The 13,397-nt window shown below is 32.2% G+C and overlaps 2 protein-coding genes across 3 annotated transcripts in view; one reads left to right on the top strand and one right to left on the bottom strand.

Moving 5' to 3' along the window:
* The window catches only part of LOC127735736 (oncoprotein-induced transcript 3 protein-like), a 68,865-nt gene that overhangs the window by 13,039 nt on the left and 42,429 nt on the right, over nt 1-13,397 (top strand). The window lies entirely within an intron of this gene.
* The window catches only part of LOC127734999 (von Willebrand factor D and EGF domain-containing protein-like), a 51,538-nt gene that overhangs the window by 5,211 nt on the left and 32,930 nt on the right, over nt 1-13,397 (bottom strand). Inside the window, exons 15-21 of one of the 2 annotated variants that reach the window (XM_052245154.1) lie at nt 12,544-12,961; nt 10,658-10,807; nt 9,968-10,154; nt 7,410-7,594; nt 4,648-4,896; nt 1,101-1,314; nt 738-998 (exon numbers count right to left, since the gene is read on the bottom strand). In XM_052245154.1, coding sequence (XP_052101114.1) covers nt 738-998; nt 1,101-1,314; nt 4,648-4,896; nt 7,410-7,594; nt 9,968-10,154; nt 10,658-10,807; nt 12,544-12,961 — 1,664 coding nt within the window. Of the gene's footprint in view, nt 1-737; nt 1,315-4,647; nt 4,897-7,409; nt 7,595-9,967; nt 10,155-10,657; nt 10,808-12,543; nt 12,962-13,397 lie in introns of both variants that reach the window. The other variant, XM_052245100.1, reaches the window with a different exon arrangement.

Here is a 13,397-nt window from a genome sequence, read left to right as displayed (position 1 = left end):
ACTACATAGAAAACTTAAGATTGGACAACACGAACTTAAAGAAAATCTGAAAAACTAGAATCAATTGTATATTAACAGAAAAATAATTGTTTGACAGACTATGACTGCCTCTATAGATAGATTTGTTGATTGAATTTACTAAATGTTACGATAAATGGTTCGGCAAAGTGTACCAACCGTGGTAACGGGTAGAATATTTAGACGATCACTTGAAAAGTGATATGTTGGATAGTGTGAAAATTAATTCCTTGTAACAAGCCATATACTGACCCCTCAATCAATGTAAGGATTCTTGAACATACAGAGAGTCATATAATTGAACGTCGTCTTTCTGACCGGACTTGGCTACGCATTAAGACGTATCACAAAGTCCAATATAACTACCTCTTTAGCATTATGTCTTACTGTTGACGTTTGAAGTCCAGGTTCACAATATTTCTAGACCCAGTAAAACCTTAGGGTCGTAAAGCATTAGGAGCGACTACATTTAGATACTGATTTTTAGCTATGAGTTAGTCATCTTTCCAAATGATGTACAATAACATATAAATTTAACGTGTTCTGCAGTTGTTTGTCTTGGTCGTTGCTGTACTTCGCAGGTAGTTGAATGAGGAGTGACTGTACAAATAGTTCTTGTTTAATCCTTACCGAAGGTTTTCTTTGAATTCTAATTTTACATAAAAAAAACTATATTCCAAAGAAAAGAAAATTTGAGGATATATACATCACCATCCTACCTTCCTGAGTTGTATCTTTGTGTGTAGTTGTCTTGTCTCTAGTAGCCGTGTCATATGGGGTAGAATCTTGATGAGACGTATGTGGTAACTGATTGTTAGTTGTCAATGAATCAGATGTGGTTTGTTGGATGGTTGTTGTTAATTGTCTTGTTATTGTCATAAAATCAGTAGTTGTCAACTGTTGTGTAGTTGTATCTTGTGATGTTGTTTCTTCAATGGTTGTTGTATCTTGTGTTGTTGTTTCTTCACTGGTTGTTGTATCTTGTGTTGTTGTTGTTTCTGCAATGGTTGTTGTATCTTGTGTTGTTGTTTCTGCAATGGTTGTTGTATCTTGTGTTGTTGTTCTTGCAATTGTTGTTGTACTTTGTGTTGTTGTTTCTTCAACGGTTGTTGTATCTTGTGTTGTTGTTTCTTTAATGGTTGTTGTATCTTGTGTTGTTGTTTCTTCAATGGTTGTTGTATCTTGTGTTGTTGTTTCTTCAATGGTTGTTGTATCTTGTGTTGTTGTTTCTTCAATAGTCGATACTCTATCCGATGTAGTATCCATACCAGTTGTTGTGAAATCAGGACATGAAGCCTATAAGTAACCAAAAGACAAGCCGTAATGTAACATTTGATGTTTCCATGTATTGTCTTGTTTAATCGCTGGATAACAAAGTTTCAAAATGCATAGTAAGTTTTACATTCACAAATTACACGTATTCACAAATCTGTCGAACAATGGTGAAATGATTGGTCAAGAATTAAGAAAATAAGACATGTGTGATAAAGTTGATGATTTGTCTGGTGATATTTTAGTATAAATAGTAACTGCTTATACAGAATATTTCAAATAATTGAGTAAAAAATCTTAAACCGACAAAACACAACACTTTTCACGTAAATAATGATTTACATTACTGTTGCCGAGGGAAGGTTAATCCGTATTTAAGAAAAATACATTGTAATTATGCTTTATATATTGTTATGCAATGCAAAAACTTTTAAAATTAGAGTATTTCCCTTTTCAGTGTTTTAATGTTTTGGTCGAAATATATTTTATATTTCTATTAAACATGAACAATTCAGAAGAACATCAGGTGCATTAAAATTAAGCTAAAACGGAAATCAAATTATACAAATGAAAATAAAAAATAACAGAAATAGTATCAAGGGCAAAATGTCTGAAAAGACAATGTATTAATGCTGAGATTAAAGTAATATTCATTGAGTTTATTACATGATATATCTACCAAGGAAACCTCACTCGTGATTAGTTGTTTCATCTTTGATCATCAGTATTCAAGTACTATGCAGTCATATGAACACAGTGAATATCATAAAGTATATTACTAAATCAAATCATTGTTAAAATATGATTCCCCTTGCATTAATTTAATATAAAGTGGTATTTCATATATTATTTTGGTTGTATAACTTTTAAAGCAACACGCATAATAATAAGCTTACAAAATAAGAGAAGTTTGAAAAGAATAATTATTTATGAAATATCTATTTCAGATTACATGATATAAACTACGTTTTAGCAACGTATTCAATCGTATTGGTTAAGAGTTACAGCAACCTTCATATGAAAAAGTAATTGCAGAGCAACTGGCGAAGATTTGCGCAGGAATTCGTTATTCGTTTTTAGCATTAATATTTTACTTTTCTTTGTTAGAAATAATTTGTAGATTATTAACATCTGTATCACTCTTGTAAACGTTTAATCTGTGTTCAAGATCTCGCTGTTCCTTTGCTTTGCGTTTTATATAAATTTGTTTAGAGCTTTTGTGTTACGAGTCAGTACATCATATTCCTTCAAACCAACAAAAAAAACACCCATTGGAAACCAAGCATTATATTAAAAGGAACAAAATCGTCAAATAAATGTGTTAAACTGACCTGTACCTAATTCTAAACTATCAATTTTAAACTAAATTCAATATAAAATCTAACCCCATTTGCACAAAGAAGATGAAGAGTTAATGCATAAAACGTAGAAAAAGCAACATGAGAAACTAACTCCAAGTACCTTAGTCAAAGATCGTGACATTCCCCAAAAAAAGAAGTCCCCAATGATCAGATGATACTGACTAACAGTTACACATCATTAGTTACTATGAGTTATGTTTATACATAGTTTGATTTCCATTACACTTAGTAGTCATTATTTAGGGTTTCCCAGGATGTTTTGTTCTCTTTACTATCAAGAAGAAACAGATTTATTATCATTTCTTAATCAGCTACATGTGAAGTTTATCAGGTGTTCTTAGCAGGGATTTAGTTACATCAGTTCTATTGCACATATACATGTCTTGTTAATTAGTGACCACTTGTGGCATTTGGCTTTCCTTTGTCCTTTGTTTGTTTGCACATAAACTTGGGTGTAGCTCCTCCCATTTAGGAATATCTCATTACGAAGTTTATATTGAAAACCAGTACATGCTGCCTTAAGTGTCCAGTTTTTTTTTTCAATTCAGATTAAGCAGTTAAAAGAATAGTTTTTGCTAAAGCAAAATGGCTTACCTAAAAACTTGCCACCCACCAACCCCAACCTTACACCTTCAATATTGCCATGACAGAGAAATCAATCTCGGCACAGTTTATATAAGATTGTTATTGATTTTTTCTGTATATGTATATGTTATACAAATTGCTTCAAAATTCATTCTAACACCAATTCATATCAGTAGATTTTAGCAACCAGTAGTACAATAATTTACTTTTAGGAGCTATGTTGGATTGGTGTGATGTCAAGCCAGGGGTCTTTACTTTGCTACTTTTCAGTACGCACATATGCTGCTGGTTTAGGCATGGATCAGATAAATAACCTCAGCATCTGAAGCAAATCCATCATGTCTTGACATTTATGAAATTTTATCACTGGTTGTTTCAAAAATTTCACTAATCCCCAAGAACTTCTGGAGATAAACTGTTTAATTTCATATAAATTCATTCCAACCCAATTCAACATCATCACTACTTCGCGTCCTCATAGCCACATACTAGGTTTCCTCATAGCCGCATTATAGGCTTCCTCATAGCCTCATAGGCTACCACAGACATAGCCTCACAGGCTTTCTGATAATCTCATAGGCTTCCTGATAGCCTCACGCATTCATTTGGAACCATCGTTCCGATTGGATTGGTGTGATGTCAAGCCAGGGGTCTATACTTTGCTACTTTACAGTACGCACATAGACTCTTAGTTTAGGCATGGAGCAAACATTTTGATTTTAGCTGAGTAGATTCCCCGAGGGCCAAATTAAGTAATCAATATAAAATAAGAAGTTTTAGTGCATTTATGATTTATCTTTCATTCAAACCTGGATACCACTGGCACTGCTACACAATACATGTATTTACACGGAAGTTTATTTATAATGGGATGGTGCAGAACTTTAAATTATGTTGATTGTAGTGTTTATATGAGTGCTAAATGCTTAATTTTACATATCATGAGTTCAAATGGAGAGTTCTGAAGCTAATCTGGATAATTAAAATATTGCTTTAATTAAATTTACTAGGAACTCATTATGTGTGACTTTGAAAATTTTGTTCATTAGGCACATATTTCGGCAAGTTGGTATTAAGGACAGAGACTTACTCAGACAGGTTTTAATGTCAGGTCAAAAGATGTTTGCAAGGAGGTAACAATTTTTCAGACGTTATATACTTTTCATTATTACAAAACACACATCCATCGACCAAAGGAGAAATATGTACAGTATAAACAACAGACACTCAAATATAAGTACAACATTACAACAAATTATAAATGAACCTTTAATACAATCCAGAGTCGGTACTCTAGTGAAACATGGAACAGTTAAAGATAATCAGGACCATTTATGAGGACTTTGTATAAAGTGTGTAATATAGTTATTAATCATATGTAAATCTTTTTTAAATGTAGTATATCACTTACAACAATCACACATGATATCGAAGAGGCATTACAGTCATAACACTCCTCGTCGTAAATTATAATGATGACTGGGTCACTAAATTCAATTCCATCATTTGATAATCTTAATTCATATCCTTCAGCCATTCCAGTGTTTAAAGTCGACCTTTTCTTACGGGTTCCACTTAGAGCAACAGATACCATGAAAGCAGTCCTATAATCAGCTTTTACCATGACTGGATCTGCATATGTTTTCGAATCGCCGTTAACCTGAGCGAAAAAAAATGAAATATCAAGTCTAGTATTCGGGAAAAACGATCGAAAACAATTATTTGGGAAGCATAATTCCATAAAATATAGGCTGGCTTAAAACCCTAAAAGGACATTTTATAGCTTACTGTTCGGTGTGAGCCAAGGCTCCATGTTGAAGACCGTACTGTGACCTATAGTGGTTTACTTTTATAAATGTTTACTTGGATGGAGAGTTGTCTCATACCACATCTTCTTATATCTATAAACATAACAACAAAAACCGCATAAGGAATGTAAAATGATAGGCATATGTATTTTTATTTGTTGAAATCCAAGAGTATTTAATGTAGCTGTGTGTTTTATTTTGACACCGAATTAGAAAAATTCTAAAAGGGTAAACAGTTGTAACCTCCAGGGATACAACGTTTTGGCATTAATCATGATTTTTCATGCATATATTAATAATTGTTTAGTTCTTTAATTCATTGAAAGTTTGGTATTCATCTTTGGAAAAGTTGACTTAAGACGATTTCAGTTATTCAGAAACGCTTCATTATGTTTTGTTGTGATTCATTTCCATGTATTTAAATAACATTGCTTTTAAAGGTTTGAATTTGGGGTTTGTCTACAAGTCCATATCGAACGAAACAAAAGCTTTGATAAACTGAAGGAGAGGTGTAATTTGCTGCCTGAAAGTTGTAAAGAAATAAAACGGACTACAATAAGTTTGGTTAAACGAATATATTGCATTATAAAAGAGATGTTGCATAACACATAAAACATAAATGGAGCCTGTGTCCATATCTGACGCATTGTACATGAAGTATATTGACAATAGCTAGAAGATATTTGATATATCCGTTGTGCGCAAGGGTCTGTTTTTCTATTATCTCCATGCATGCAAGGCTAACATTAAAAAAAAATAGAAATTCCATCGATATGCCACCTGAAAAAGTATGTTTTTGTAACTTTTACTCTAAAAACCAACTACTAGAAATTTCAATTGTCTGAAAAAAAAAACATTTTATGAATCCTTATATGAATAAATATATTGTTCGACGTTATTTAACCAGCGAATATTCACGTATTTATTTGATTTGCGCTTGAATTAATTTTGAGTTTAACTCAGGTTGGTCTTTTATGTCAAATATTTTACCATAAAAATATCGAAAAGTAATAGTTGTGAGTGACAATGTAAAAGTTGTGTGTGTGGTTCTGTCAGAAAAGAAATAACTAATCTTTAATAGACAGATCAATGTTATCGAGTAATCACATTTCTAAATGGCGATGTCCATGAGGGAGGTTAGTTATTTACAGTGATGTACCAAAATTAATGCAACAGACTTTAACACTCGAAATTTCTACAAAAAAATTAAACTCATCATAGATGCAAAGAATAAAAATTTGAACGCTGGACGCGTTCCGTCTACATAAGACTAATCAGTGACGCTCGAATAAAGCAAATTTAAAAAAGTCAAATAACTTACGAAATTGATGACCATTGAGGAACAAAATTCGTAGAGGATTTGCCTAAGATAAGATAATCTATTCCTGGGGATGAGAATCCTTAGTTTTTTGAAAAATTCAAAAGTTTTGAAACTGTTAATCTAACATTTTGACCACATCAATGATAATTCATTTCAACACAGAAGTGCTGACTACTGGGTTGTTGATTCCCTCGGGGAGGAACCCTCCACCACCTAGTGGTTATAAATAAACTCATCATAGATACCAGGAATACCAGGCCAGACGCGCGATTCGTCTACAAAAGACTCATCCGTGTCGCTCGAATAATAAAATTTAAAAAGGCCAAATAAAGTACAAAACTGAAGACTATTGGAAACCCAACATTCAGAAAGGTTTTGCCAAATACAGCTAAATATGTAGTTTATATGTGTTCGTGTTTATTATTCATAATTACTTCATACCACGTGTGAGTGAATTGGAACAAACAAAACAAATAAAGACGTAATCGATCAGCTGATTTACAATATATTGGTATTTTGATAATGGTTACGGACCCAAAGCTTTTGAAGTGCGCAATATTAAAATGATATTTAATTGATAAATAACTTGATTTAATATTTTTAATGCGGTGTTACTGTATTTAGAAAGTAACTGTTTGAACGCACAAGTGGTCTTAAGAAAATAAATTATTTATTTGTTTGTTCTCATGGGCAATCATTCTAGTTGAAACAGTTAACGTAGCTTCGAATTCTTGAGATCGTTTAAATTTTTTTCCAAAATAAAACCCTATAAAACCGAAAAATATTATTTGCTTGAATTATGTTTGACTGGTGTTGTTATTTAGAAATATAAAGGCATACATTGGTGTTCTTATAAAGAAAATTCACAAACCTGCATGCAGATACACTGCAGATACACTGCCTATCGATAACTTCCCGATATCAGCGGTTGTCTTTTTTCGCGTTTGTTACTTATAAAATATTAGTTTGGTAATCATAGCATGGTATTTTCGTTGACATTAGCAGTTCAAACTCAAAATCATCAACCTTGAATATATCCTTTACCTGAAAATGTGTTTTATTACACCACACATCTCTGGACGGAAAATATCCGTATATATTCGTCCTTTGACACGCCCTGGTACGAGTACCACATAGTCCTGCTGTCGGTAAACTGATGTTAGCCGGTGGAATATATATCTGTTGTGAGCAGTCATCTCCTGCATATTCTTTTGTACATGTACAAAATCCTACAAAGTAATTCTTAAAATTTTGTATTCACTACAAAAGACGTAGCTTAATATCAATGGTTTGTCAGTGAACGTCTCACCATATCAAAACAAAATCAGTTACAAGATGTACAAACATATTCAGTGGCCACGACACAGGTATAACGTAGTGATATTGGCTTGTAAGTCCTATGAAAACTTTTCAAATATACTAAGGTTACAATTTTTAACTGGTTGCCCTCGAAGTATATATTCATAACAGGCAGTTACAAGTTGGTACTTTGATGTGTCCAAACGCAATGGAAACTTCTTGATACATTATTTATGGATGTCAAATTTACTATGCATAAGTTACATCAATTCTTGTTTCTTCATTTTCTTTTATTTACTTGCTAATAATCGTATGGTTACTATTTCCGTTGTTTTTTTAGTTAATAAAATATGAATTTATAGGTCAAACTACTTCGTTTTATGTGTTTTTCGGTCCTGCCAATTTTTCGTTCCTTTGTTTTATTGTTATGTATAATTATATTATCAAGATGCTTGATTTCTTGATTGACAACATATTTGTCACGTTTTGAGGACGTGTTTTTCAACAAGCAATCGGCATTCCAATGGGAAACAACTGTGCTCCTTTTCTTGCCGACTTGTTCCTTAATTCATTCAAGGTTGACTTTATACAGGAACTTCTTAGGAAGAAAGAAAAGAAATTAGCAGTATTCTTTAACCTCACTTTCCTCTATATAGATGATGTTCTCTCACTAAATAATTCAAAATTTGGTGACTATACTGAACGCATCTATCCCATCAAACTTGAGATAAAATATACAACAGATACAGTTAAGTCTGCCTCATATCTTGACTTACATCTAGAAATTGACAAGGATGATCGATTAAAAACAAAACTTTACGACAAAAGAGATGATTTCAGCTTCCCCATTGTGAATTTCCAATTTCTATGTAGCAACATTCCAGCAGCACCTGCAAACGGAGTATATATCTCCCAGTTGATACGATATTCCAGGTCTTGTATTTCCTATCATGATTTCCTAGATATAGGGCGGCTGCTTACAAGGAAGCTATTAAACTAAGATTTCCAAGTGGTGAAGTTTAAATCGTCCCTCCGTAAATTTTACGGACGCAATTACGAGTTGGTTGACCGGTTATAGAATATCTGCTTCACAGATGACAACGGATATGTTACAATTGTCGTAACTACAATCCTGTCTCCTTTTCCCCGAATGTGACCTACCGAATTAGACTTATCAAAAGGTTTGTACTAACATGAGCAACACGACGGGAGCCACATGTGGAGCAGGATCTGCTTACCCTTCCGGAGCATCTGAGTTCACCCCCAGTTTTTGGTGGGGTTCGTGTTGCTCGATCTTTGGTTTTCTATATTGTGTTTTTGTGTACTGTTATTTGTTCGTCTTTTTCTTTTTAGTCATGGCGTTGTCAGGTTATTTTCGACTTGTGATTTTGTCGTCCCTTTGGTATCGTTCGTCTCTCTTTTGAAGTAAACATAGAATTCTGTTGGTCGTAAGACGTATACCCGTAATAATATCAATTATTTTATATTTTGATTACATAATTTGTTTTAATTTTTTGTAAGACATTTTCAGCAATTAAACCCTAATCAAATTTCTGTTGTTTTTTTTCAACAATTGTATAAGACCTTTAATAGTATTTATTTTTAAGTACAACATAGTAGATCTGCATTCGACACTTTTGCAATCATTTGTATTTAATCAATGTTGAAACGATGTGCACAAAAATATAATAGGAACATGTGTTTTGGTTAAAATAAAGCGAAACCCAACGTTCACGGATTCCCTCCTCATCTTCACACAATTATAAAAACATTATAAAAAATACATGGTTGATGTATGGAACCATATTGAACATATTAGTTTAACTAATGTCCTACAATTATTTTATCACATAATCTATAATTATGTTCATAAAGAGATAGATTCCTTCTGATAAGAAATTATCATATTTGTATCAGTAATAAATGATATTCATAAATTATATGTTTGCATTAATTCAAAAACAAATAAAATAAAGCAAAACCCACCGTCTATGGATTCCCTCCTCATCTTCAAACAATTACCCATGTGCCGTTCGAGTAGTTTAGGTTCTGTGCTTATCTATTTTTTTATTTCGACAAAGCTGCCTTTTGTAATGTAATATGAACGTTTGTCTTCTTACAGATTTGTAATATTTTTTCACATACAAATGTTTTAATTTGAGAAAGGATTTAGATCCCTTTTCACTATATCATGCATGCAATGTTAGAAATTTGAAGGGTTTATAATTTCTTTTTAAATAGTCAATTAGCATGATATGAAAAGTATAGATGTCCAATTTAAAAAGGATTTATTTTGCTTATACCTTGTGTACAGTTTCCATTACCGCTACAGTTGTTTGGGCATAGTAGGCTGGTTATGTACTCCAGTACAGTTTGTGTACTGTTGTCTTTCTCTGCTATAGCCATAGTCTCGTTCCGTAATACTTCCATTAACGTATACGTTTGCATTGCACTAACTGTGTCTTTTGCAAAAGTTGTGTCAGCTGTAAGCTGTAAATATAAACACCAAAACCCTTATTACTTATGTACAATAATTTACTTATAATAATACATGTGACTATTCCCCTTCATTTGATGATAAAGGCGTTCTAATCAATATAATTTTACACATTTAATTAAGTCCGTATTCCTTACAATGCTTTTTTTTAGGTTTAAATTGAAAATTGTCATGTACTAATAACGATCATATACTTTCTTTTATAAACGAGGATTTTTTCTCTTTTTTTTAAATTATTTACATCGTACTAAGTCATTAAATTCAAATCTGTTTTATAATATAACATTGTATAGATAAAGGGTATATAGGTAAATTCTGTGAACGTTATGTATTTATGAAGATGCAGAAAACATGAATAAAGGCATCAAAGTTTGTATTAGTCAATGAAATGAAGCACTTCGTAGCTCGTTGCAGTTAAACAACACGAAAGAAATGTTTAGTGAAAACATGTAGGTAAACAGCACTTGTTAGTGAATTGACATTAAAAAAAATTAACCTTTATGTCTTCAACACAGGACTCAATGTATTCTTCCTCTGAAAGAATAATTCCATTTTCTTGAAGATCTGTTGGAATTTGGTCTTTTATAAGTTCATAGCATGTTTGGTTTGCCTTCTCTTCTGTCCAACCATTTCTGAAGCTTCGTGTCTTCAATGATAAATTCAAAAGATCCATAATAATATGTTGAATCAGGCCGACAAAACAGTTTAATGCAAAGCAGTTTCCTTCTACATAATGTTTTTAATAGGTATTCGGATTAGTTAAACGTTTAAAACAAATATTCAGTTGACTCGTATTCGAAAAAAGTATAAAACAAAAGTTTCTTTTACATAACAAAAGTATAGCAGGAAAAGAAGCTCTTTTAGCTGTTCGTAGCAAACAATTGTTTCCAATACAGTTTCATTTATAATGTCTATCAAAAGGACAATGCTGCATATAAATAGTGTTTTTGTCGTAGTCTCATTGATTTCCGAATAAAATGTTCTATCAGTTTCATTCATGTATATACCAGCCCTGTTTTACCAAGCATAATTTCGTTCATCTACTGATTATGAGGTTAACCGTAGACGAGTTTAACCGTAGGCAAGTCAAGTTAAAATGATTTTTGCTGAGAAAAATATTATAAGAGATATAATACTCTTGACTTGTTCATTGCGTCCATTTTAATGTTTTGAATGTCTAAAAGATTATTAACACTCCAACAAATGAATGTAAATAGATATAGGAAGATGTGGTATGAGTGCCAATGAGAAAACTCTCCATCGAAGTATCAATTTATAAAAGTAAACCATTAAAGGTCAAGGTACGGCCTTCAACACGGAGAATTGGATCACACCGAACAGCAAGCTATAAAGGGCCCCAAAAATTGATAGTGTAAAACCATTCAAATGGGAAAACCAACGGTAAATCTGTTATTCACTTTACAGTTTTAAGAGGCTAAAATGGTTATTGCTTTTCATTTGGTGCACTAGTATGGACACGAACTTATATGATGGGTTATAGTCTTAGTTTATAATGATATTGCAAAACATATCAATATAATTAACGATATTAAAATCGGTGGACATATGTTTTATTATTATCAATTTTACTTTGCCAATATACCTTAATTCGGTGAAGCAACATGCAAACATAAATTAATAAACCCATGTCTCAATAAATCTTTATGGTTACAAGAGCGCAATTATTTGAATGCATTTTCCATAGGGTACCATATTTTATTTCTCGAAGACTACACAAACTAGGAAAAAATGGGTAGCAGTTCCTGTAACTAGAAATACCAGTGTTGCATAACAATCAAAAATATATATATGGTCATGCGGCAAAATTTGACTTAAAATGCAGTTGAAAAACATCGTCTATTTTTTTTCGCTTAATGAAAAAGGCAGATATTTAATGGATCCGACGTGCAGATATTGAATATATTTTCTTTACTTTGTAAAATGTGAATTTGATTTTCTGGATTTTTTAAACCTAATTGGATAAGCTTTCGATTAAAAGTAATTCAAATCCTGTATCATCCAATCAGAAGCCGTACAAGATTCTATTCTGAGTACCATCTTTGGGTAAAAAACTTGCCGGTAAAATGTAAATAATTGCGCTCTTGTAACCTTATGACGGATGTGTATATATGTTATGCAAGAGTCGCATGACTCAAGGTGCACTTCTTTGTGTGTTTGAATATATGATTTGTTGTCCAGTTTGTAGCAGGTTTAGTTATTTGGTTTTAAAATATCCGATGTCGCGTTGGCTATATATGTTAAGTCTTCAATGAGAGTTTATTTTGAATAGATCAATTTCTATTTTAATGAATTGATATTTATTTTATAAGGATAATCTTAAATATTGAAGACGAACTTGAAAGTAATTTTGAAATGACTTACAAAGTTGGTGGAACTGTTTACATCATCGTCGTATTCTAAAGGTTTAACATCGAGGACATCGTCGGTGTCGGATGTACTGCGACGTACGATTTTGTGACCTGTATTTATAGATCGTTTCTTTCTGCTGTAACCTGTTGTAATGCAAGATGTTACAAATGAACCGATTAAGTCGGCATTCACTCCAGTTTGCCCTGCTGAAGAACAGGTTTCTGTGCTCTCAGTTAGATTACACTGCACGGTGTTATACAAATCTAAATCACCATTGTAACGTGGAGCCTGACTTTCACAAACACAATAACGATCTGTAGCGTTATCATTTGTATTATTTACATTATCAATAACTATACCAACATCTAACGACAAAAATGTAGGTTCCTCTATAAAGAGTTGCTCATCAGGTGTATGGATAGCAGTTATCCTGAAATATTTTAATAAAGTGCATCCATGATTAAATTTTCAATAAATAGTCCATTTGAAAGGGTAGAAATGGTTTTGTTTAACCTTTACGGATAAAATAGTATTTGAAAATAATATAAATCAAAATATTTACTAATGTCGTCATTGTATTACAGTCAATATATTAAAAAAAAAAAAAAAGAAACAAAAAATGACCATTAACTGTGCATGTCAACATCGTTAAACAAACATTAACGAACACACAAAAAAATGAATAAAATTATCATTGTTTTTAATTAACTTATGCATAGAAACATGTGTAATTGTTGAAGACCGTATGTTGCAATCTAGATGTCGTTTTGTTATTTTTGCCATTCGGTTGCTGCCTATTTAACATATAATCACCAATCCATTTACTCATATTAAAATGGAATGTCAGTTTTTAAGACAATTTTTCC

Source organism: Mytilus californianus, unplaced genomic scaffold (genome assembly GCF_021869535.1).
Source record: "Mytilus californianus isolate M0D057914Y unplaced genomic scaffold, xbMytCali1.0.p SCAF_1, whole genome shotgun sequence".
NCBI classification, from domain to species: domain Eukaryota; kingdom Metazoa; phylum Mollusca; class Bivalvia; order Mytilida; family Mytilidae; genus Mytilus; species Mytilus californianus.
Note: the sequence above shows the minus strand (reverse complement) of the source record. Positions and strands in the feature narration are given on the sequence as shown.